The 26,759-nt window shown below is 32.7% G+C and overlaps 1 protein-coding gene across 8 annotated transcripts in view; it reads left to right on the top strand.

The window, feature by feature from the left end:
- LOC124369236 (CLIP-associating protein 2) overlaps nucleotides 1-26,759 on the top strand; it is a 192,551-nt gene that overhangs the window by 160,798 nt on the left and 4,994 nt on the right. For all 8 annotated transcript variants that reach the window (XM_046827116.1, XM_046827120.1, XM_046827121.1 and 5 more), the window contains 6 exons: nucleotides 8,847-9,034; nucleotides 13,084-13,255; nucleotides 14,823-14,913; nucleotides 15,664-15,844; nucleotides 20,042-20,231; nucleotides 26,170-26,376. In XM_046827116.1, coding sequence (XP_046683072.1) covers nucleotides 8,847-9,034; nucleotides 13,084-13,255; nucleotides 14,823-14,913; nucleotides 15,664-15,844; nucleotides 20,042-20,231; nucleotides 26,170-26,376 — 1,029 coding nt within the window. The remainder of the gene's footprint in view (nucleotides 1-8,846; nucleotides 9,035-13,083; nucleotides 13,256-14,822; nucleotides 14,914-15,663; nucleotides 15,845-20,041; nucleotides 20,232-26,169; nucleotides 26,377-26,759) is intronic.

Raw genomic sequence — 26,759 nt, 5'->3', positions numbered from 1 at the left:
CCATTTTGTATTTTTTATAAAAATACTATTATCTTTAAAACTAGGTAGGCTAAAGAAACCAAATTTGGCTCATAGGTTTGAATAGATAAGTGAAAATTTCAATAAAATAATTGCGTTATTTTCTTTACTATTAAAAAATTGTTGAAAATTTTTAGAGTCAAATAATAAAAACAATCAGTATAGCTTAAAAGATTTACTAGACACCAACTATTTGGGCAATTTCATTACAATTCCAACGGTACTTGTTTCAACGAAATCCATCAATGCATAAGCGAGCATGACCACTTTTAAGATACGCTTGCACAACTTATATATACATAGTGTAAAAAAATCCCGCACAGGCTTGATAGTTCCCGAACGACAAAAGTAATAAATTAATTATTTTTTTACTGAAATATTTGTTGCTTGCTCTAAAATTTGTTAATCTAATACTGCATGAATATGTGTGTAAATAATGAATAGAAATGCATGCTGTCACAATAAAAATTAACTAGGAGACGACTAAAGTGATTTTCTCATTAAAGGGTTATAATTCTGTTGGACTGCTTAGTCTTTGTTAAACTCAGGGACAGCATTGATTATTCCGATACCAACTTGAGAGGGAAGTTGTAGGTTCTCAACAATAGATCTAGCTGTCTCTGCTACAGGCGAATGTCCCTTACCTGTGTCAACACACTGTATGATCTGCAGAACAATTCCAACTGGAGGACCTAAAATCATGATTCTTCTATCATCTTATCAAGTCTGTTCTCTTTGTATTAAAATTGTTCTTACATTGTTACAGTGTCAATTTAGTTTATTAATTTTGGTAAAACCCCAATTAATTTGCTTAAAATGTTATTTTTGGTTAGAAAGTTCATTAAAATTTCAGAAAAAAATAGAATCAAGTCAGTTATGACTTGGATCTTTTAAAATTGTTTATGTGAAAAAATCTTGGAACTGTTAATCCTGAAGCAACTAAGTGAAAATAAATTAAAAAAGCACAAAAGACAGTAAAAATGTTAATGTTCCTATCCTACTTATAAGAGTGCGCAATTTTTTAATTTAATTACTAAAGGCTAAGAGGCAAGTATGGGAGAGCCAATAGCTGCATTGTTTGGAGGTTTCAGATTTTTTAGTATGAGTTCAAAAGATTGTGCAGGTTTAAGTCACTCAAAAAATGATATTATCATTTAAAATTTGTATTTTGTTGAGAATAGTTAGTATAAAACCAAGTAGTGCTGAGGTGTTTTTAAAATATTTACGGTAAATAAGATTTGTTTTTTGTTTATTTTTCCTTAAAAGCAATATTGTTTTCAAAATTCATATAAAATATTTTTACTATTTTGGCTGATTTTACTGGAATATTTTCTGTTTTAACTATAGTGAATAATTTCCGAATTGAAAATTTGTTGTCTAATTTTGTTTAAATGGTCCCCTAAAGATCCCGTCAGGTCTAGTTGAACAACAGGAGAAGAATCTTCTGCAACGAGCGACAGGTCGTCTACAAGAAGCACTGGGCCGTCTAGAAGAAGGTGCAGAACGCCTGGAGCAGGGAGCGGGGCGCCTGGAACAGGGTGCAGGGCGCCTGGAGCAGGGTGCGGGGCGCCTGGAGCAGGGTGCGGGGCGCTTGGAGCAGGGTGCGGGGCGCCTGGAGCAGGGTGCAGAGCGTGTGGAGCAGGGTGTTGGGCGTGTTGAGAAGGATGCTGGCCTTCTAAAGGAGGGTGCAGGCCTTCTGGTAGAGGGTGCAGGTCATCTGCATAGAAATGTTGGCACACTGGTGCAGAATTCTGGTCATATGCAGTCAAGTGTTGATCGTTTGCACAATGATATGGGCCATCTGAAGGAAGGTGCACACCTTCTGTTAGAGATGGCTCAACGTATGGAAATGCGATCAAATAGATTAGCGGAAAGTTTTAATAGTTTGGAAGTACTGGCTGTTCATTACAACGAAGTTGCTAAACATTATAAGCAGGTGGCTAGCCATTATAAAAATCTGACTGAACAAAAGGACCACATAGTTCAGACTGAATCTGGTGTCCAGGATCAGGTGGCTGGTCATCAAGATCAAGCAGCTGGCCCCAAAATAAGTGAAATTGAAGAGCAAGCTGAAATTAAAGATGAGCAGTCAGCTAGCCATGATTTTCCTGAGAAAGAATCAAAAGAAATCCGTCAGAAGAAAACAGTAGGAGGTAGCCTGAAGAAAGTGGCTAGCGCCGTACAAAAAATAGTGTCAAGAACCAGTCCGAAAAAGAAAAAAGCAAAACAGCAGCCTCAGGACCCTGTACACAGGCAGCCTCAGCACCCTGATACCAAGCGGTCTCAGAGACCTGAGGCCAGATGGTCAATATAGCAGCAGTCAGAGATATATACTGGGGTAGGCAGCTTTGTATATTCTAATTTGTCATTATTCCTCAACACTAAAATAACTAGTCATTCATTCTCTGATGTATTCCATGGTTTATGAACAGGTAGTGGACAAATGCCAATCTGTCGGATCGCCAACGACAAGGTTGTGCAACGAGATGATATGAATAAACTTTTCTTGATTATATAGTTACAATTAGTTTTTCTAGGTGCTGGCAGATGGTCTACACACAGACTTCGAGACTGTTTGTATTGATAATCAAAACCATACAGTTTTCAGATGTTTAAGGCTAGATGTCATATTTTACTCCAAGCAATATATAAAATGGCAGCAATTTCATAACCTTGCAGAGGACATATTTTTTTAGGCAGGTCTGTAGGATGGGCAATCACAAAGTTGTGCAATGTGTTATATGTCATTCTATTCCTAATTGGAAGCCAGTTTAGAAAGTAGACAGTCACCCGGATATTTCTGTAGGGCAACGGCCTTCTTAACATCCGGAGGGGGATGGGTCTTCTTTTGCCATCCTGACGTAGAAAGTACACCCTACCCAAACGTAACAAATGAGTTGGTAGGAGTTACACTTTATGAGATTATGTAGTTGCAATTAGATTTTCTAGGTGCTGGTATATGGTAGCCTGTCCAGTGAGTGCATGATCATTTCTTGTGGTATCAAAATCGTACATGGTCAGATGTTTAAGGCAATTTTCCCCCAGCAATATATTTTAATGGTAACAATTGGGTTGGCAAGGAACAGCGTAGAGAGGTGCAAGATTCTGGAATGAATGAAGGCATAGGGCATGTGGGTATGGGTTACTTTGTGTACAATAACCATAGATAAAAAACAAACTAACAAATTATAATAATTTTGTAAATAATATATTATCTGTAATTTGCATATTTTGTGTATGAAAAATCCTAAATAGATAACCTAATTAAGGAATTATCATTGTTGTAAACCATTTCAGCTTTCAGTTTGTATTTTCGGTGTCTATGTTTGTGCATTGCACTTATGGCCATGTATTTATGCCTTCCTTTCCTTTCCCCCCATGTCATCCTGTCTTCAGTCATAATCCAGGTCCACTGCACAACCACTTAGACTGTCACAATAGGTGATGTTCTGTTAAGCAATTTCCTACTTATTCTCAGTCTATTATTGTGCATACATCATATTGTTGCAATACATTGGTTATTATTTTCATTTGTGCTTCTTTTGACTTGGTGTTGAGTCACTGGGATATGCTTATATTTTTGACATATAACTTTTTTTGTTAACTTTGATTCAGTTGTGTTCATGGACATGTTTTTTACTGTTTTCTCTGTACACTTATACTTATATATATAATAAATACTTAAAAAATAATAAAATAATAAAAACTTAATAAATTTTTAAGATTTCACACCTAAAGAATATTGTGTATATCAATTCTCAAAATGCTGGGTCCCTGTTGCCATAATACATATGATGGAAAAACGCCCGTAGTTATGATATTCTTTCAAAGCATTCATTAATAGTAATGAAATTTAAACATAGGCATCCATTTCTTTTCTCTTTCCATCCTTTGCTTTACTGTCAGAGATTTATGATTTGAACAGTTCTAGTTTGTACTTTTTGAATAACCTTTATACTTAGATTGTTGCAAATAGCTTTTTTTGTTGTACTCCCACTGTTCTTTACATATGTTTTTTATGTCAGACTGTGATTAGGAAAGCAGTTTTCTGTTGGTCTATAGTCAATATTATGTAATCAGGAGATTCAACTTCAAGGTTATTTTCAAACTGTCCTTCAATCTAATGTGACATATGCAAAGTTGAAACGTTTTTGAGTAGTGTCATTGTTATTTGGTTGCTCCTCATATTGAAGGTTGACGTCCAGGAAGAAGCAGGAAACTCCTGCTGAGTGGGGAATACACTAGTTTAGGTGAAAGGTAAGTCTTTGAAGGTCATAACTCACTTCAGAAGTATCTTCAAGAACAGGTTTGTCTATGATCTTTTAACCCAGCTTTCCTAGAACCTTTAACCCAGAGGAAGAAGAACTATAATTTCACATTCTTGATCCCTGTAATGCAAAGACAAGGGTAAGAGTGTTTCTGAAATAAATAGTCATTCATAGTATAGTAGGACAGCTCTTATCTGTTTACAGCAGTTAAGGCTAAGGGCCACAAGATTTAGTTAAAAGTACATCCAAGAGACTTTTTAATCCAAATTTTAATAAGATTTAACATAACACATTAAATAAATATGTATGTGTTGGTTTATGTGGCTTTAGTTTGAAAACACAAGATGGCCAACAACATCTTAACATGTTTTCAGACATTGTTTTTATTTAAATTTGAGCCAAAGTATCTTCTCTAGTTATAGTATAATACAATTTTTAGATCTCTGTTAAATAAGCAGAATGGCCACACGACCAGAAAAACTGGGGAATAAGCTGGAAATTTAATGGACCGGGTTTAAGCTGGGAATCTCCCAGTAGAACCAGGAAAATCTCCCTAAAGAACCGGGAAAATCCCAAAAACCAATTTCGATTTTCAAGAAACTTATGAGATTAAGAAACGTCAGTTTTTGTCGTCAGAGCGGCGTTGGCTGGACGACGACTGGTAGAAATCCAATTAGTTCTCGGATTAACTATTCATATGAACAACTTTTCCGCACATGTGACAATCAGTTGGACAGTATTCAAACAACTTATTGTTGGGTGTCAACTTATTGTACAAATCGCAAATTAACTGTATTTTAGTAATTTCTCTAGCAGATAACTTTCTGATGCATTCATTCTTTATGTATTAGCTGGCAGTATGATATATTCTTAGCCACTATACTTTCGCGGGACTGTAACCAGAGTTGTCACCAACGATGATAATCTGGAAAACTTGAATTATGCATAAATTTTAGTCTCTGGGAATCATGTGTGGATTATGCTTCAATTTTTATAATGTTCCTGGAATCTTTACTAGAGATGGATCGATTCTAATGCTTGATATCCCATCTCTTTTCACTCGGTCCTGATATCAACAGAAGTGCTTAAAATACTGCTTGGAAACTCACGATTCACTATATTACATGTTTTGATGTGTAGAAGCTGAATCTTGGACCCAAATAAGTCTATTCGTGGACAACAGCTGATCAACAGTACACAAATTACCATTAAATATTTTACTTTCTATATGAAAAAATATATAGATAGATAACCTAATTAATAAATTATTGTAGTTTAACAAATAATTCGTTAACTATAATTAATGTTTTCTATATTTATTTTAGCATATCGTCACAATTCTACTGTGGCATCTATTTGTGGACAACAACTCATTGGCAGAACACTAATTACCAATTACACAATTACCAATTGCTAAACAATTTAGTTCTTTGTGTATAAAAACTATTTAGAAATAAACAGCAACAACATAATGTGATGAAAAATAATATTTTATTTGAAGTTTGTATTTTCTATGTCTGTATTTGTGACAATGCTAGCATGTACATGTATTTTCCAAACATAAAGGAAAGTTATTAGGTATACACAATGTTATGCGGACACATCGAAAATCACAGAAATAAAAACTAAGGAGATTAAAATAGGTGGTAGCAATGAATATTCACTGAATGTCTCATATATCGCTAGGGGCAAAATTTGAAAAACCAGCTTCGTGGCATTTCTTGCAAATACAGCTTGTGACGATAAATCTTGACCTTTCCACTCTGTGTAAGGGTTAAATACAGTACAACAATTGTTTATTTGGTATGTAAATGGACTAGAGAATCGGAAATTTTTGACCGGGAAAACCAGGGATAAACCGGGAATATGATAAGAGGTTTTGAGTGGCCACTCTGTATAAGGTAACAAAAAGCAATCACTTTATATACCAACTTACAGTTATTATTTGTGCAGTATGTTAAAACATGATTTTTGTTGAGTCAATTAAAATTTCAGATTCATTGCTTACTACATTGTTTAACCCAAGTATACAAAATCATATTGCTAAGAAATATCCTTATTGTACAGTCTTTGCTGATGTTTAAGTTTAAAATCCAATTAACATGGCCGCCTGGTATTACAAAACTGTCAGATTCTAAAGAGGTTATCATATTCAAAGTCCAAAATTATCTTATTCAAATGCCAAAATATATCCTTACTATATCCTTCAATACATTTTAATATATGTCCATTCGTACCATGTGATCTTTGCTCTGGCTAGTTGAATACAAAGTATTCATTTAATTTTTGGATAGAATACTATTTTAAAATTTTGTACGTAGCGTGATTAATTTTTGTACTTAAATGTTATTTTGGATATAATTATATACTACGTATTGTTGTTAAAAGGTTATAGTTAGGATTATTTTATGTGATACAAAGAGTATAGTCAGATAGAAAACTGTTTTGGACTATATTTCTGTACTATGGTGAAACTTTCTTCAGTTTTGTTTTGAATTTCTACGAGAGAGTTTTGTATGGGTTTCAAGATTAATAACTTCATATACATATAAGATACATCCATTCATATAAGGTAATCCTTGTAAAAATATCATTTTTACACATAGTTACATTGTGTGTATTTCATTTTTGTTTTTATGTATTTATATGCTTAAACAATATCGTCATTGAGAGTTTTAAATAGACAGAGTGCTGTATTCTACTATACATTTTTTATGTCTAACATATTCAAGTAAAAAGATACCATTAACACCCATCCATTCATTTATTTTATGAAGTATGTTCAAAAAGTATCCTAGCTTAATCTGGTAAGACACCACCAACGTGTTTTAATTAGTAATCTCCTTTGAAATAGTCCCCTTAAAACTCCCAAATACTTATTCCAGGACACCTGCTACTTTTGGAAGTATTGTTAAAGATCTATTTCAGAATGATATTTGAAAAAAAAATTTACTCTGTTAAATGCTGGTTATTTTATTTAAACAAAATTTGTTAGTTGATTTGTATTACTCTTAAACAAAAGGGGGGAAATTGAAAAGTTATTTATATATATATATATATATATATATATATATATATATATATATATATGCTAGCAATTATGCACTGTACATTTTGAGCAAGGAGCAAATCTCAATGGAAGTTGCAAGTGTCCCGCATATGTGTACATAGGTGCCTAAGTGGTACACTTATGTAGGGCACATCCACAACTCACATCTTGTCTGGAGGTCTGTTCATGTTCAAAATTTACAGCGCATAACTGCTAACATACATGCAAGTTATTTTTTTAGGTTTATTCTTTTGTTTAAGAGCACTCCATAATCAACTATTTACTAGTAACAATAACAACATATCTTTGTCAAAATAGTCCAAACTGTAGTCATAAAGGTACTATAGTTTCGACTTTTAGTAAGTCGTCTTATAGTGTCTGTGTCAATAAATATTAAAAGTGAGAATGTTGTATCTATCTGGACTCGTCATGGTTTAAATTCACAAACACAATCAAAACTTTAGTAGTGTTATGACTACAGTTTAAACTATTTGACAAAAGTATTTTGTTATTGTTGTTAGTCAATCCGCATTTGAGGGCTATATAATATGGAAAATAACATCTGTTTTAATGCAAAATGAAAACCTTTTTCATGGTTGCTAAATTTTAAATATGCCCTTCACTTGATATACTCATTAGTGAACATTTTCTGAAGGTCACTTTCAACTTCAGGACCTTTTAGAACCTAAAAATTTTATATTTAATTTTACAGTTGATTCCAAGAGGAGAAAATAAAGACATTTTGAAACAAAAAATATATTTAGTGTAATGTGAATTCCAAAACATAATTATTGGCCACTAGAGGGTGATTTTTAGAGATTGTATTAAGACCATAAATGGGTTTAGAGATTGAGAGGGGTTATAGCCAGCATTCAACATTTTGTAATCTTTCTTGATATGGTAAATACTGAGTCAGTACAACAATAGCGTTACTTTGATCTAGTAGTGAACTTTCGATAGTATCGGCATTCCCAATCATTGATATAATCTTCAGCTCCTCTTTAAGTGAAATTGGGTTATGGGGAGAAAGTTTTGTCTGTTCTACAAATAAACAACTAATCAACAGACAACTCTATCCCAGTTACAAAATTAGTGACTCACATAAAAGTTATACCTTTTAGAGAAATGTATATATCCACTTTGCATCTGAATCCTGATTATTATCTTTAGGCAAGTTAATTTTTTAGGTTTAATTTATATAAATTTAGAGATTTTTCTATTTTAGAAGTTTACATTGAACACAATATTATTCAATTAGGACCCAGTTATGAGTTTTTTAAGAATCTGTGTTGTTTGTCAAATAGGCTTTTCTGTCAATAATAGTAAGAAATGCTTCATTTAATTTTAGGATTTAATTGATTTGTTCTCTTCTGTAACAGGTCGGTTTTTTCATCTTAGGAAGAGATCAAATCTCAGATCTTATAAGAAAACCAACTTAACTATAATGATGTTATCCTTTATATTTTGAAATAAGCATTATGAGAGTCTAAAATGTTATTGAAATGTAACAGGAGGCCGCTGCCACTTTGCTGAAGGGCAGAGTGCGTCGTGGTAGCTCCAGTTCAGGAGGTGGGACTAATGCCAACTCACCTCCATCACCGACTAAAGACTACTCTCCTCGCTTGTCATCTCCAGGACTAACACACCACCCCAGACCATTATTTGACTCCGATGACCTGAAACCAGAAGATATTTATAAGTAAGCATTTCATTGAATGTTTTAAAATTAGTTTTAGTACAAGGCGCTAGTTCATTTATTTAGTCTTCATTATATATAAGGCTGGTATCATTAACATTACCGGTTGCTGCACTTAGCTCAAGTTGCTTGAGAACACAAACAATTGGTTATCAGCACTTGGAGACAATTCACATTCTTGTATTTGTAGATAAATAAGCAGTGTAGGTAAATAAATCTAATCAGCATGTTGTATAAATGTTGTAGATACATATTGATTTGTGGATGGTAGAATGTAAGAGACATACTCACGGATATGGATCCTTATTTATGCAACATTTTGTAATTCATAATTTGTTATATTTATATGATATCTGAAATGTTTTTAGTTTTTCAATTTTGTCAATGTAATCTGGCCAGGCAAAATGTCCCCTAAGCTTGACAATTACTATGTCTTTAATTTTAAAACTAAGACAAAATTGTAAGTAGGTATTGCATATTACCTTATAATGTAAGTTGTCCAATTAGGCAGAAGTTCTCAGTAGTGGAACACCTTGAGTAGCTGAGTGTGCAGCTGCCATAAGACCTTAGCTACAATGTAGCAATTCTGGTATTATGTCAAATATTAGATGTTTTGTAGTAAAATTGCAGTGTATTTTGCAAGTTTGAATATAAATCTTTTTAAGTTCTAAGTTTTAAGTTAATGTTTGATATAAATATGCTATAAGAGGTAAAGGCAAAAATATAAAATAGGGCATTTAATTTAAAATTAGCATATTTATTGATACAAATCTAAATTAAAATTCATGGTACAATCTAATAAAGCTGAAACATTATACTAACTACTAATTATTAGAGCATTTTCTTATTTAAAGTTTCTTACATAAGGTCTATCATATGGAGAGACAATGGGTATATTTAGTTATTATTTATGGCTCTGTAGGATGAGCGGTGGACAGACAGAGCTAGACAAATGGCAACTTCTCCCATTACGGAGGTGTGAAGGTCGTTTATAAATACTTCTTTGCTAACTGCGATAGGCACAGAGCGTGCACCGGCCATTTCGAAGGCCTTTTATGAACCAAAAAACTCTCCAAGAGACACAGTGTGTAGTATCGGATGTAATCGTGTTTGGTGTTTTGGTTAAAGTCTACCATTCTAATATATCTGTCTACTGTGTGGGAAAGGTTAAGTTACGTTTACATTGGCAAGAAGTTGCACAAGTTTTGTATCCAACAGTAAAAGTAGTTAGTTTAAACGAGCGCAAAAGCTCTCACGAGCAGTGACGTGAACAGTGTCAAACAGCTGTTCACAAGAATTAAAGAGCAATGGTCAGACATTAAAATTTCAATTTTAAACCTTGATGAGATATTACTGTGTGAATTGATTTTGTATTGACACCCACCAAAACCAACAATGCTGGTGTCACAAGTACTTACGATAGCAGTTGCATAAGATCTCTCAAAACTTTAGTTGCCATTGTAGCATAGCTTTAACAATATGTATTATACATACACGTATAACGTAGGAATTATATTACACATACAGTACATAAATTTTGTTGTTTAGTAACTTAGATGTGATAAAAACATTACAAAATTAGCCCAAAAGAAACAGACGAATATGATGTTTTGCTGAATTTGTTTGCTGTTTTTATTTTACAAAGACAGTCTTATAGGGGTTAAATACAAAAAAAAGTTATTTTCAGTGTCTTTTTCAATTTTTTGTCATTTTTTATATTGTGTCCATTAAGTAATTTTCACCATCTGTGTTCGTGTCATCATTACGTTAACAAAGTCAACTGTCTAATGCGTGTCAGATATTTCCATGGTACAATAAACACTAGAAATAAAACCATAAAGTACTCCAGAACAGATGACGTGCAACAACATACGGTAGCTGTCTGCACTGTCCAACTACAGCAAACTCACTGAGGTACAAATGCTCATAACAGAAGACCAAGGATGTGTTGTCATCTAGTAAAAAACACCAGAACTACTTGTGCGATATGCAGTTGTCACAGAAATGCTTCTTGCTCAATATTACGGCAAACAGAAATAATATAATGCGTGATATTACGCCAGTAGCACACTTTTATGCAGTTGCTATGAACGTAATATTACGTCAACCATGAAAGTTTTAAGCTTTTTTTGCCACCAAACGTCGTAGGAGTTTCAAAGACAGTAATAAAGCTTGTTTTACTTGCTACTTTCATTAATCGTTTTATTTTAAGTTTGTCTGAAAGACAAAACATAGCATGTTTATGTTTCACCAATATTGCTAGACGTCAGCTACACAATGTGAATTTAGTTATTCAAGTGGATGTAAACAACCAGACAGCTGCTCCACATGCTACTGCCAGCTGCTTGTGTTTTTAATTTATCTGTTTTCTTGTGTAATATCAGTGTAGCAGGAATATTGAATGCACACTATATCTGAAACACTTGATTAACCAACGTTTCGGATAACTGGCTTCTGGATAATCAGCACTTCACTGTCAAATCAAATTAATTCAAATTTTTATTAGTGAAACATTTTACAACGTATGGCAAAAGTCAACTTTTTACTCAATAAAATGTCATACACCCCACAAGAAATCTCATTCAAAAATACAATTTGCAAACTTATACACATCCATTCATTCGCTAACTATTCCCACTTCCAAGACGGATTCAGTCAGTCTTTGTAATTGGTGGTTTCCCAATCATACGCTAAAAACTCGTCAACATTATAAAATGTTTGTGACACTAAAAAGTATTTCAAACGAGTTTTTAACACCTTGGGCGTTGTAGCGTTTTTTTATTGAACCTGATAATTTGTTGACGAAATGAACACCTGCCTGTATAGGCAAGCGTTCATGAACCACCGTTCTGTGTCTACCAGTTCGGTAGTTATCTGTAATAACATTAATTCACTCCATGTAGTATTGATGTCTCCTTACACTTATATTTCCTAGTCAACACCATTGAGTGTAGTGTGCCAACACATGTAGCAAGTTGGCAATAATTATTTTCTGAGTTGAAAGTATTTAAAAACTCAGTATTAAAAGTTTTTTAATAAAACTGATTTAGTTGGTATTCAAAAGAAATAGGAGGTACAGTAAAATTCCAATAATCTGGCATCCTGTAGTTTTGCACTATTGGTAATCCGGCACACCTTTTGGAAAAAGTAACAGTTTCTTGAATAACGCAAAACATCAATCGTCTAATACGCAACAATGTTTTTGTTTTTTTTTTTTTTCGTTCATGGTAGACATGGTGTTTAGGCTGACATGGAGAAGAGGCTGTTAGCATGTGTACCCAGTTGCACTTTCATATTTTCTTATTAACTCAATTGAGTCTAGTAATGGTAGGTCAATTTCACAGATCAATCAGCATAGGTTTGTGATGGAAGAATGACTGACGTCTCTCGCCTTTGCCGTCTGGAATAGGCAAGCATTGTCTAGAGAGGCTGGCAGTAGCAGTACCGTACAGTACAGGGCTGTGGTGAACCGGGATAAACGCGCCCATGACCTTGACCATGTTCCACTCAATTGTTGTGATGCGTAGACTACTCACTCTAAACAGACCATTTAAAAAAAAGTTCTTATAAAACCACTTATAACAAGGACTACCTTAAGGTTATATTTGAGTAATAAAATTGTATTGTAATATGATCATTTTTTTATTTATTATGTCTATATTATTTCTCTGATAATTATCCAATAATCCGGCATATTTGATAATTTGACATGCCTCAACTCCTGACCGTGCCTGATTAATGCAAGTTTACTGTATAAGAAGCAGAACCAAACATTTGGATCATTGTTCATGACAATTATTTATTTAAATTAATATTATTTTTGTTGAAATGGTACAGTTCAAATGGTTCCATCTTCTTTCATCATTTTTGAACATTTAGTGTACAGTTCTAGTATTCACACTTAAGGTTATTGAACCTCTGTTTCTTTTTAATCTCATAACCTTGTCCATAAACTTATTATCCTATTTATTTCATGGAGCTCACAAAATCATTCACTCTAACATTATATGCCAACTGCACAGTTTTATAAAGTTTGAATGTTATTGTAACAGGTCATTAAGGAAAACAACAGCAGAAATCCAGAATTACACATATGATACAGCAACTGATAAAATCCCGGATAAAGATAACACAACTTCAAAAGACTCTGGAATAAGCCAACTATCAGGAACAGAGGCTTTAGAAGAGGCAATGGAAGAGTTGTCCTTGCAGTCAAGTTCCTCAGTAAGTTCACATCAAGCTTATAATTTTGACCTACTTAGGAGTTTCATACTAGAATATATTGATGTGTTGAAGCCTAATCTTGAATCTGTGGAGATCCCCATCGTAATATATTATCGGTTGTATATAATTTACTGATTGCTAAAACATGTTTTTCCCATACTTTGAATTTTTAAAATCATCATTAAACAACTGAATTGACAAAGTATCGTACTTTTGTATATAACATTTTGCTTGTAGTTATTATTTTTTTATATCTTTCATGAAGCGCCGCAAACCTGGTAATTGGTATTAAGCGAACTACCAATTGCGAAACGTGATTTTGTGTACTTTGTATATTAAAACACATAGATAGATAACCTAATTAACAAATTACTCTAATATTTAGCTTGTAATTCATATTTTCTAGATTTAGATTTGTGCTCTGTATATTAAACCTACTATATTTAATCTGTGGGTGCAGATAGCAGCAGGTTGGCATTATTAAAATTACCAATCACTAAAACATATTTTTTCATACTTTATTATGAAAAACCGCATATAGCAGTTTAACTAATTAACAATTTATTGTGCTTTAGATATAATATTTTACTAGCAGTTAGTATTTTCTATATTTATGCTTGTGCATAGCTACAAATCTGCTGCATCTATTTGCGGACAATTGCTAATCAGTAAACACAAATTATAGATTGCTACAGTATGTTTTTTAAAACTTTTTTTTATGAAAATCGTAAATAGTAGTTTATTAAATTAACAAATTATTGTAATTGTAAATAGTGTTTTGCTCACAGTATTTATTTTCTAAGTATGTCTTTGTATAATATTATGAGTACTGTGTCTATGCAAAGATGTCAGCTTTTCGATAAGAAGCAAACAGACAATTTCTTATATCTTTACTTGAAAATTTGTAGTTGTATAAATATTTCCTGTATAAAATACATTATTTTTATATTATAATATTGTTTAAAATTACTAAGTTCATGTTTTATTAGTGATACAAATATGGCCATATTATTTGCAGATTAAAGGCATAAACTCTGGAAACACATATTGTAATCTGTCAAATTAAAGTAAAAGAGAATGGACTCGGTTCTTAAAATATAGTTGTTTCTCTGAATCTCTGCAAATACCTTCAAAATAGAGTGGTATTCTTGAATTACTTTTTGTATTATTGAGCAGTATCCAGAATGGCAGAAATTTGATTGGTGATAATTTTGCTTAAATTATACTTAGGCTAAAAAGAGCTCTTAGGATACATAACTCGAGAATCGGGAATTCGTTTTTTAAGATTCAGATTAGAGATTCAACAATTCTGGATTTACCCATCACTGTAAGAAAATTTTATCTGAAATGCTCATTAAGACTTCCAAGTTCATGTTCAAATGTACTATTTCTGAGCACAAATCTATTTATTCACCTCATACAGGTGTTCTTTGGCGAACACTGAATGTACTTCTAAGGAAGTTTAACCATAAAAAGTTTCCGGGCCAACACAAATATATACATTATTTAATGTGTGTATATATATAACTTATTGGTAAATTTTCATAATCTATTTGGTATGTTTCAGAGTAATGCAACAACAACTACACTGACAAACCGGGTGTTAACTGTAAAAGATTGTAATAATATGGACATGGCTGATAACACCCAGACTGAAGGTAAATATAAAATTATTTAATAGTTGATTATTGAAACTTTAAGAATGGCGTTAGGTAGATTACACAATTTTTCATTGTTATATTCGCAAATAACACAACATGATATTTAGCAACTGATGTCTACTCAAAAACTCTAAGTGTATTGCTAAGCCTGCAGAAAAGTTAACCAACCAATAAAATACAGAGAAACATGACTGAAAAAATCAGGCATGTAATAGAGAAGTTGTATGAAAATTACATTAACTGAATCCAACTTTATTTTGTATTTTGTTAGATAAAAAAGTATTCAAGCTTGGTGAGATTATAATGCATGCAGTGAAAAGGTGAGACTTCTCATAGAATATTTTAGATTTTAAACTATTGCTATTTTCATTTAAAAATTGATTATAACTGTTTTAATGTTTTTTATCAAAATTATGTATTATGAAAAACAGATTTACAATCTTCGCATACCTAAGACTGGCTGCCTCCTTAATATTCCCAAGTTCTTTTTGATAGAGATGACCACTCTCTACATTCATATTAAAACAATTTGTGTTGACTCTATATTATTAAAACTCGCAATGTGCTTTGGTAATAGGTTTATTGTTTGCCAAAACGGTGTAGTAGTAACTAAACAGCACTTCTGTTGGAGGTGTGGTTACAAGAACGTGATAGTGAAGAGGTTAATATTAATGTGAAAGCTAAATTGACTAGTGTAAAATATGTGTTGTTCAACCTGTGTACTAACATACTTAATTTTATCAACAGATAGCCCAGCAAATGAACAAGAAGCCATGCGTAAGATCGTAGAGGCCCTAAAGTCCCCACCGGACAGTGATAATGGAGAAAATGTTTCCATAATGACTGATCTCGAAAAGCGTGCCTCATTGGGACAATTAACACGGTTAATCCGTGACGGTTCAGTTACCACACTACAAGAAAACTTCAAGTAAGCTAAGCTAGTCTTTTGAATACAAACTAAATGTTATAGATTAATTTTATTAGTTTGTTCATCCAAAAGGATTAATAGTTTATCATCCAGGTTTTACCCATGTTAACAAAATAATCACTACACAAATAAATAGAGTTATTATTATAATATACATACAATATCAGTAACAATGATAATTTAATTAAGTATAACCCTTCATGCTGTATGACTGCTGTAATCATTGCAGATGCTAAACACTAGAGTTTAATAAATCTTTGTACTGTGTGACTTGTACCAAAAGGATGAAACACATGGGGTGGAAATCTCTGAAGTCATAATAATAAAATTTAATATGTAAAGTTTACTATAAGTTTAATTGTGGTAAATAAAACCTGTAAGCACCTCTTATAGATATTAAATAAAAAATATAACTTGCAACATAGCTGCCAAAATAGAGTAATAATTAACTAAAATTATATCTTAGGGTAGGCCAAGTTGGTTCCAATGTTTTTTAAAATTGACTTTCCTTTACGTTGATGCTGACTCATAAGCGCAGCATCAGTATTTTGGCTCGTAGTCGGAAGAAGGAATCAAAGTAGTCCTCAAAGAAGAATCATTCTAACACAAGTGAAATATGAACTTGAACTGGCCTAAAACAAAATCATGACGGGATTAGCCATTTATCAAGATAACTTATAATCATGGCACCGTGGTCTTGTCAGAAGGGTGTTACCACAACTTATATCCATATCAATCTAGCAAATAAAACTACATCACAGGTACTTTACTTTACTATTTACAAATTTACTTTTTCACACATTCAAAATAGATGTCTCACATGATAGAGCTAATTTATAATACGAAAAATGTAAATTTTACTTACAGACAATGTGCGCGAGAAGTTCCTCGGCAGCCAGTTAATCAGCTACAAAATTCAAGAATGAAAAAATCACTACTGCCTATTAGGTTATTATTCTACCAAGAATTTAGTTCCAAGAACATTGGAGAAACATAATACTAATGAGTAACAGGGCTGCGAAAATATATATACTATATATAATACAAGTAAATAATCGTACAGTCTGTTGTGATCATTTGAGATGCTGGATGTTAAGTGCTAATTTTTACAAAATAGTATAATATCCTTATACAGGTATAAATGAACAAACATTTAGTTCTTCGTAGCTTTTAATTTTAATAATTTTTTTATTTGATTTTTTGAGCCCTGGAGTCAGCAATTTTTATCAGCAGCGCACGAGGCTAGCTGTAGAATTCTAGCTCCATAACTGTGCACTATTACTATTGTAATAATATTTGGTTCTAGTTTCTTGGCCTCAAAACCTTAAATTACTTGGTTGGTGACGGGTTAAATAAATATTAATATAAAACTATTATTTTCTTATAAACTAAGATAATTATGTAACCAATAGCGATAGATTATATTAATTCTGAACTCATAATTAACATATATTTTGTCTTGCAGTAACGATTTACAAACTAGGTGTTACAATGAATTGCAATTAATCAAGTAGCCATACTGTACTTAAAGTTGTGCAATGTAAATAACTGATTTAACCTTCAAAGTGCTGACATCAAACAACACAATATGTTTATATACTAATATACTTGAATAACAGCACTATTATTTTATCTACATGCCGTCTATTTTTTTCTACATGTGGTTGCTAGAATACAGATGATTTTAGCTATGAATATCATCGGCTGGAATCAATGTTGCTTACTGCGATCACTCTTTACATGAGTTATTTTGTTGTTGTTGATAACTAAAGTAGTTTTAACTGGCCTTTCAGATTTTTACCTTTTTTAATTATAATACAGGTATAAAATTATTAATTATAATTTCAGGGTTAATTTTAAGATAGAGCCTTATGGCCCTAAATTCACCCTTTTGCACATTATGTTTATAATACAAATAAAAGTAATTTGATTATTACTTGTAATTAACTTTTTTTATTTACTTTTTAGATTTTTAAGGGTTTTCACCAGGCACAAACAACACTTTTTTCCGGGGCTTTTTATAAAAAGTAATTGTACAAGTTGTAGATTTTGTTTTGAAAATTTTTCATTATTTAGGATGTTTATTTGAGTGAGTTTAGTAAAGTGCTGTACTGTAATAAATGTGAAAAAAGTAAGCAAAAGTTGTATTGTCTTTGACTATTTTAAGTCTTCACTAATTCCATTCCATAATTTGGTTCTGGTGCTATGATATCAGCAGTTTAAGTTACCAATGGATTCAAGTATATGTTGAACTGCAGTAATATTTACATGCATAAAAAGATATCTCTCAGATAGCAAACAATTAAGTGGAAACCTTTCATCAACGCATGTGAAACTTTATACAACTTCATCAGTGATAGTTACAAAAAAATTAGGAAAACCTCTAAAACCGTCTAAAATATGTAGAACTTGTTTAATACTGATTCTGGAGTTTAGCATTTAATTACTTTCATCAGTAGTTATTGGTGTTTCTATATACTGTAAGTAATAAATTGATATTAGAATTGAGTAATAATTCTAAACTTACTTGTAAAAATGATTGGAAAGATATCAATCATTTGTTAACTTTCACTGACAAATATAAATTTTATATAATTTTTAGTTTATTATTTCTATTATTAATAAATACGAACAGAGATTATAGAAGGATTATTTCATGCAAGAAATTTAGAAATTGAACTCATTAACCAATTCCAATCTATAAGTACAATCATTTTTCAAATAATTTCCTAGAGCCAGCCAATTTTCCCCATTCAGATAATTATTAAAAACTTCTTAGTTTAGGGTGTGAAGACCAAACCAACGCCGCCTTATTATTTTGAAGATTGGGCAATTAGCAACAAAGTGACATAACATCTTGTTTTCTTCCAAATTACAAAGCAAGCATTTGTAGTTTCTACCCTCCACCCATGGTTTGTAATTTAGATCGATCAACTTACCCCTTGCCTTCATTACCCATAATATTGTACTAATATGATAGGTATCAGTTAGATATCTCCTGTCACCGAGCTCAAGGTCGTAGGTCAGGAATTGCCTGTGGAATTGTGAGGTCCATGTCTGTCCCTCCAGCTCTGTCCACCAGCCAGCTCTTGGCTCCTCCACTACAGCCATCAGCTGTGATTGCATGCACTCCTAATCATTTAACCAGAAGTCTAACAAGACCCCCCATTTTTACCTATTTGTTTCCATTCACAACACCAAAATATATTTTTCTGAATTATCAATTACAATTTACAATTAATATTAATTTTGCAGGCGGTTTAGTTCTAGATTTAAAATATGATATATGTAACATTATTGTAGTTTAGGTTGTAGAAATGCAATTTTTCGGAAGATGACTCAAGATGCAGAATGTAATTTGGGGTGTAGGTTGGCTACCAAAATAATTTCCTATTAAAAAATTGTGCTGATTCTAACTCACCACTGTTTGTCTATCCCCAACCCCATAACTCAATATAGTCTTTACTAATGCATTGTAACACATGTATTTGGTGCTTAAAGGAACTGTTGTTGAAGGTTGTTATTAAAAAGCTTCCCTCAGATTTAATTTAGTGCAAATTTTGTCTAGTCTAGCTTTTTCTTCAAAATGTAATTCCCAAGACAACGTTGGTTAATTTTAGTCTGCCCTCTTTTCTAAACACCATGATCTTCGACTTGGAGTTTAAGTTAACTTTGAGATTCCAATTATCACAGTATTTCTCCAAGTTTGCAATCACGTACTGCAGTCTGGCTGCTGTTGGCACTAGTAATACATTATCATCTGCGTAGAGCAACATGTTTACTCAGGGGCCCCGGGCAGGTCATTGACAAACACAAAGATCAGTAGGGGACTGAAGATACAGCCTTGTGAGCACTCCTTATCAGACCACGTAAATTTCGGCAAGAACGGTAGAATCTATCTTCTTTAAACATTGGAGTAGAATTCAAGGCCAGAATATTGAACCTTTTCCAATTAGCGAAAAGTAAGCCTGTTCTTCGTGTCTTATCAAAGCTCTTAGTGTTAAAACCTGGCTTTTTGCCCCGTTTAGGTATAAAAACCTGTCTCAATAAGTAACTGGTTGTTTGCAGAGCACTATAGAGGATTTTACCAAGAAGCATCACACTCAATGGTAACACCCAAGGTTCTGAGAGCCCTTATTGAAGTGACAAAAATAGGACTATGACTGACTGTATTTATAATTAATTGACTGTTTTCAGGGCACTATTGAGGATTTTGCTAGGAAACCTGGCACTCGATGCTAATACCCGAGATGTCATGTCCCGAATCTTAGTGCTGACAGCCCTTACTGAACTGATTAAAAAGAGGGCTATCATCGACTGTTTTAATAACTACGTAGAGCTTCTCATCCTTAAAGTATTAAACTCGTACAAGGATACCAGTAAGGAGGTGAGTAAAACTACTCACAATGTTATATTTATAGGGATGAGTAAAATGTAATTGTTTTATGTTTTAGTAGAGTAGAAATTACTATTAGCACTTTCACTGCCGCCTCCTCATTTTGACAACTTTCTTACACTGTCGCCTGTTGTAATGGTTTTTTTAAATAAATATAATTTTTTAATCAATTATAACAAAACCATGGGACTTACATTTGTTTCAAAGCTGAGTTATTTCTCTTTCTACACAAATGCTCATGCATAAAAAAGTATTTTCAAACAAAGATATTATGTTATTTGTAAAAAATAAAAAGTTAACAAAAAAACACCATTTACTAGTCTATAACATAAATATATTTATCATTATTATTTGCTGTATTCAGTATTTTAATTACTGTCACGATAGCTACAAATATTTGCAATTGAAATCCTCTTATGTTAAAAATTTTTTTGTTTTGGGGGGCCTAACCCACTTGATCCATGGCCATCATCAAAATCTTCATCAGAAGCTGGAAATAAAGAAAAAACTGTAAAATTCTATAAAAAACCATTTATTTATACAAACACAAGGATACAAGTTTGTTATTACTATTATGCTGATATTTGCTTTTTTGAGTAAAAAACAATGTCAATAAGTCCATTGGTAGTACAATCAGAATTATTATCTTTGGGTACTTTGGGATTATACCGACCACACCAGTATGAAGAACACAAAAATATAAATTTATAGAAACAAACATGATAGAACGAAAAGACAACTCTTTAATTACAAAATTACAAACACAAGCATTTCCAGGTATTGTGATCGGTATTGTTGTCGCTGTTATCTTATCTTTCTCGAGAATCCCGATTACGGCAGGCCGCGCGGCATCACATGATTATTTAAGTTTTTTGCCTTTCCATTATAATTCAATTTATATTTCTGATCAGCCCCTTTAGAATTTGATATTTTACTGATAGGTACTATCTCGAGGGATGTTTTTCTTTCGTTGACATCAGCGCGGCGCAGCACCGTGCTGCTGAAGCCCGCGCTGATGGCCGGAGGCACTCGCATTTTGGGTGGCAGAGTGTGATCAAGAATAAAAACAAGTTTTGAGTGTTTTTTTTTCAATAAAGAGTTTAGTTTAGGTTTGGTAATGTTTGTTTTTGTTGAATTTTTGTGTTTGGAGAAATGTAGGGGTAAAACAGGGAAGTACAACAAAGCGACGCACCAGCTGAACGGGCGGTGAGACTCTGCAATCACGTTATCTACTAGACTGCTCAACTTTGACCTCTGTCTGAGGATGGGGAGGGGTTTGCGATAAGACAATTCCTGTTTTATATTGACGAAATATTGTTCTACGCTAATCTAGTAATCAGTAGAAGCAAAATGTCAAATAACGATTCATGTCTGGGTGTGGTCGGTATAATCCCAAAGTACCTATCTTTGTCATCTTGGGATAAATCATCACTTTCACTGTCACTTGAAAATATGAGGAACTCTTCTAGCATTTAATAATCTTCAATACTGTTACGATTTATTGTATGTACTCACAAAACAATCGTTTTGTAAACTAAAGTAATAGCAAGCAAATCAATAACAAAGCAGACAACGAATTAGCAGAACACCAACAAACAGCTGCTGCGATCGCGACGCAATGACACGAGTTCATAACAAACCTATTTTTTTCCAATATTCCAGGTGACTTCCAACAACATTTCATAGATTATAATCCATAGAGTACGAAATAAATATATGGAAATATCGAATGACTATAAATGCCAAAGTCTAAATACGTTTAAATGCATTTTTATTACTGTAAAAGTCTGTGCCATCAAAAGATGTCAGCAGTCTAAAGAATTCCATGGGCGACGTCAAATGACGTTGTCGGCAGTGAAAGTGTTAGAGTTTCTAAACACAACATTATTTACAAGTATTATAAAATTTGAAATTTAATCAACTACCATAAGAGCTCCCCAAGATCCTTAGAACTGTTAGTACTGTTAGAGCTGCTTCAAGCTGTAAGTGTTAAGAGCAATTGGTTGAAATGAAGGAGAGGAGTAAATTGCAAATAATAAAAATGCACATGGTTCCAGGTATGTGAACTTTAACCAAGATACATTAAGGTACACTCTTAAAATCAGATCTCCTGAAAATATAAATTTTATGGTAGTAAGCAAAACACTACTCTCTCTAGTACAGAAAAACTTTGTATTTCCTGTCAGCTCCACAATTAACCTAAATTATATTGAATGAAGGAAGCAGATAATGATGGTCAAATGACAACGATGTTTTGTACATGGCAACAGTACAAGAGTCCATGCCTATTGAACATGAAAATATATGATCAAATTTGGTCTATAGACCTTGGACATTCTGGTAGGAAATAGTGAAGCTCATCATTTGTTTACTAATCGTTCATAAAATAGTTGTCGAGGCATCTGATCGTCAATGGGGTTGGAGTAGTGGCGTGATATGGGTAGCACTATGTTCAGTGCTCATCTGGCAGTATCACATTCAAAGTCACTACACCAGACTTAAGCTCTCCACATTGTTGTTCAAATTGGCCTTCTCAATCAACTCTTTGCCGCCTATGAGCTAAATAGTGTCATTAGATTTTTTTTGGCAAATAAAATTAACCAATGGAAATTCATTATGTATCGTGATCTGTGTATGGAAAAAACACATAAGGTATACTCCTGTTCAAATAGTGCCTGTTGTTTCATAAAGGACGAACTAATGTTCACAATGAACAATAAAGTAGCTGAATATCTGTGGTTACACATGACTTTATGAAACAAATCAGTCATAAGGATAGGGAAAATCAAAGGGTCACAACCTAGATCCTTGTCAAAATTTTTTGCAGGTATCAAGAATTCTGTAATGTATGAAATTATTATAGGAACTGGGATAATGTAAACTTGTACCTGATTGGTACACTCTTGAGTAATGAACTGAAAATAAAGAGAATGTTAACTGTTACCTTGAATAAGGTGACACATTTCTTAACCCTTTTAAGGCCAATGACCAATTGAGTTGCACTAGTCTCAAAGGCCAGCTCCTGATATTGCTCAGGTACCTTGAAGGCCAGGCTATTTTTGTTCCTTTTTGCATAGTTTTAGTAAATAAGCTGTAACTTCCATATTGCTTAGTAAAAACTGATAATTCTTTTTTTTATTTTGTTTGTAAAATTATAGGCTTAGACAGGAAACTATAAGGTTGGTGATAAAAAATAAAATATATTTTTTACATACATGTTTGTATGTAACATTTGTAAGAGTAATTTACTTTTTTTGGTTTTAACACCTCATAAAAAATACAAAAGATTGTTTTGCACCCAACTAACACGTATTTTCTAAAACTACATATTATTTACAATAAACATGCCAATTTTCAAGTGCTTATCAATAATAAAAGTGAAGTAGGCACGAATTATTCAAAATCTGCAACTGCAGCTTATTTGTGAAAATTGTAGAAAAGCTAGTCTTGTCTTCAGTTTATACAAAAAATATCTTTTTTCTTCATACAACTCACAAGAATCCATACAAAATAAACACAAAACACTGTTAGTAATTAAAAAGTTTTTAAAATTATTATTATTAGGCATATTTACATTGTTTGGTAAATAAAAAGTTTCTTTAGTAACAAAACTGAACACCGGTACCACTAGCAAGTAAATTGTTTACTAAAGTGTTTTCACTTGTAGGTGATTTGCCTCTCGTTCTTTTGCTCATATTTACACTTAATAGTTCACTGCAAATACTCAGAAATACCTATAACATCGTACACAATTACTGAATTGCATCAAAAAATTATAACCACAACAACTTTAACCTATACACCACAACGCCGTTGTAGTAAGACAGACGATTTCATCGAAATGCATAGATGTATAATAATAGAAATGATGCAAGAAACGGCAGTGTTTGCGTTTACTCATGAAGCCCATCTAACCCCAAACAAGAAAATATCATATTTGGTGGCATTTGGAAAGTTTACTGGCCAGAAAACTGGAAATAATGGACGGCTACCTATTGTAGCCGTCGGCCGCGAACGCCATTATGATCACGGCTACCTATTGTAGCCGTCGGCCTTCGACGCTATTTTGACGACGGCTACAATAGGTAGCCGTCGGCCTTATAAGGGTTAACCACATTGTCACTAGTGATGAAACATAAGTGTTTTAAGTTTATGTAGAACATAGACTACCATTGGAGTGAGACAACTTTTCACCATGAAAACACACAAAAGTGGATAAGAGTCAGCAGATACAATAAGTGTTTAAATTTAAATGGTAACTATGTTGAAAAATACTTCAATAGTTGTTCTTTCAAGTGTATATAATAAAAAAGCATTCAGTTTTTTGTATATTTGATTTATTACAGCAACTTACTTTCCAAACAACCCTCGTTATAAACAGAGACGTGCCTGTTCCACTAATTTTGACTTATCATCTGTAGATCTTTGTGTGTACAAAGATGTAATGCTTTTTCATGAAGATTTTGATATAGCATTAGGACTTGAAGAACCAGAAAAAATAGCTGAGGGTGCACAACAGACTACATCTCATTAACTATATCGATTACATCCACTGAGGTTTGGGTTTGTTGTAAATTTTAACAAACAAGTGTGGTGTGATCCTAGAACAAGGTTCAATTGGTCAACAAAAACGTACAGAGTAAACTAAAAATTACATTACAACAGTATTTTCACAAGTGGATGATTTTTAATTTAGTAAATCATTTTATGATTTCTTATTATTCTTAACTATGACAAAATTTGTATAGTTATTGCGCAATAAAATAATTATTATAAAGTAATTACTCAATATCAACCACATAGCAAATAACATGAAGTAAATAATTTCATTGGTTTCAAACAGAATCAAGAATCATTTATTGTCGTCCCACATATGTTGCATGCATTGACAAAGTCAGATAAGGTTTACAATAATGTACTATTAAATCAACAGTCAAGAACACCATCTCTATAGAGAAATGCAAATAAATATACAATTAAAATATTGTCAAAATATAGTATTAATTAAAACTTAATGCTAAAATAAATAATAATAAATTAATAATAGAATTAACAAACAACAGATAACAATAAAAACAATAAATAATAATTGTTAAAAATTAAAACATAGCATTATTAAAATTTAAGGTCACTTAAATCATGTAAAAGTATTTCTTCTACTGAATAGAAAGCCTTCTGCTTCAGCCATTTCACAAGACAACTTCTGAAATTCCTTAAAGTAGTGGTAACTGCATCTGGTGGTAGGAGGTTAAAAAGTTTTACACTAATGTACATGTAGCTGTTCTGAGTTTTACTTAATCTAAAGTATTTGAGGTCTATCAAGTTCTGAGATCTAGTACTATAGTTATGGACATAACTTCTAAACTTATATAAATTAAGATTTTCTTTAAGGAAAATTAGGCTTTGCAAAATAATTATACATGGAAGGGTAAGAATACCTAGATCAACAAAGACAGGCCTACAAGAATCTCTCTCACCAATACCTGCAATAACTCGTAATGCCCTTCTTTGAGTCTTAAAAACTAATTTTGCACCAGCAGAGTTGCCCCACAAGAGAGTGCCATAAGTAATGTGAGCATTAAAAAAAGCAAAGTAAGCATTCATAACTAGATTTTTGCTTGTACAGGACTTTAATTTTTTCACAGGTTATTGACATGCTTTATAAGCATACATTGCATGTCATAGCTAAGCAACCAACTGTTGCAAATTGTACACACCAGTATATTTAGTGCAATGAGCAATGTAGGCAAATTGTTTTGGTCAGTACTGAAAGAATTAAATTAGAAAATTCAATAAAATTTATGTTCATTAAGTGCAGGTATTAGAAAACTCATATAATACTAATTCAACCAATGTGACACTAAATATCTATTCAGGACTGCAATGTTTATTATTTCCATATTAATAATTATATTGTTTGTCATTGTAGGTTGTAAGAAATGCGGAATCTTGTGCAAACACGATAGCCACAACTCTAGCTCCAGAAATGGTGATCAGGGTGCTTGCTCCACTAATACAAACGGGTGAATTTCCATTGAATCTTGCTGCTCTCAAGATGCTAACAAGACTGGTTGAATATCATGGCAGGGACCCTGTGTACAATTATCTACCTGATCTCATGCCTGGACTGATCCAAGTAAGTTCTGAAATCTTATTTTAACAATGATATTAACACAGTAACTGGAGCCATTTTGTACTAGAGCATTTGATCAAAATTTGTATTGAAATCCGAAACTACATTGAATAAGAATTAAGTAGTTTTCATTAGGATTAAATATTAAGTTTAAAAAATATTATTTAAATCAACTAGCGTTGAATAATCTAACTGTTAAAGAGTAACTAAGTAATTCCAGTGGATTGTAATGGTTTTAAAGATAAGTAGTATTTTATATCTGTAATAGCTTAAAAAATCTATGTGATTCAAATATTAACCTAGCTTTTCTTTTAGAACAAACTGCACCGTATGACGATAACACATGGGGGTGGTGACTTCTGAGGTCGTAGTAATAAATACTCGAA

The sequence above is a fragment of the Homalodisca vitripennis genome, chromosome X (assembly GCF_021130785.1).
Source record: "Homalodisca vitripennis isolate AUS2020 chromosome X, UT_GWSS_2.1, whole genome shotgun sequence".
Taxonomy (NCBI): Eukaryota; Metazoa; Arthropoda; class Insecta; order Hemiptera; family Cicadellidae; genus Homalodisca; species Homalodisca vitripennis.
Note: the sequence above shows the minus strand (reverse complement) of the source record. Positions and strands in the feature narration are given on the sequence as shown.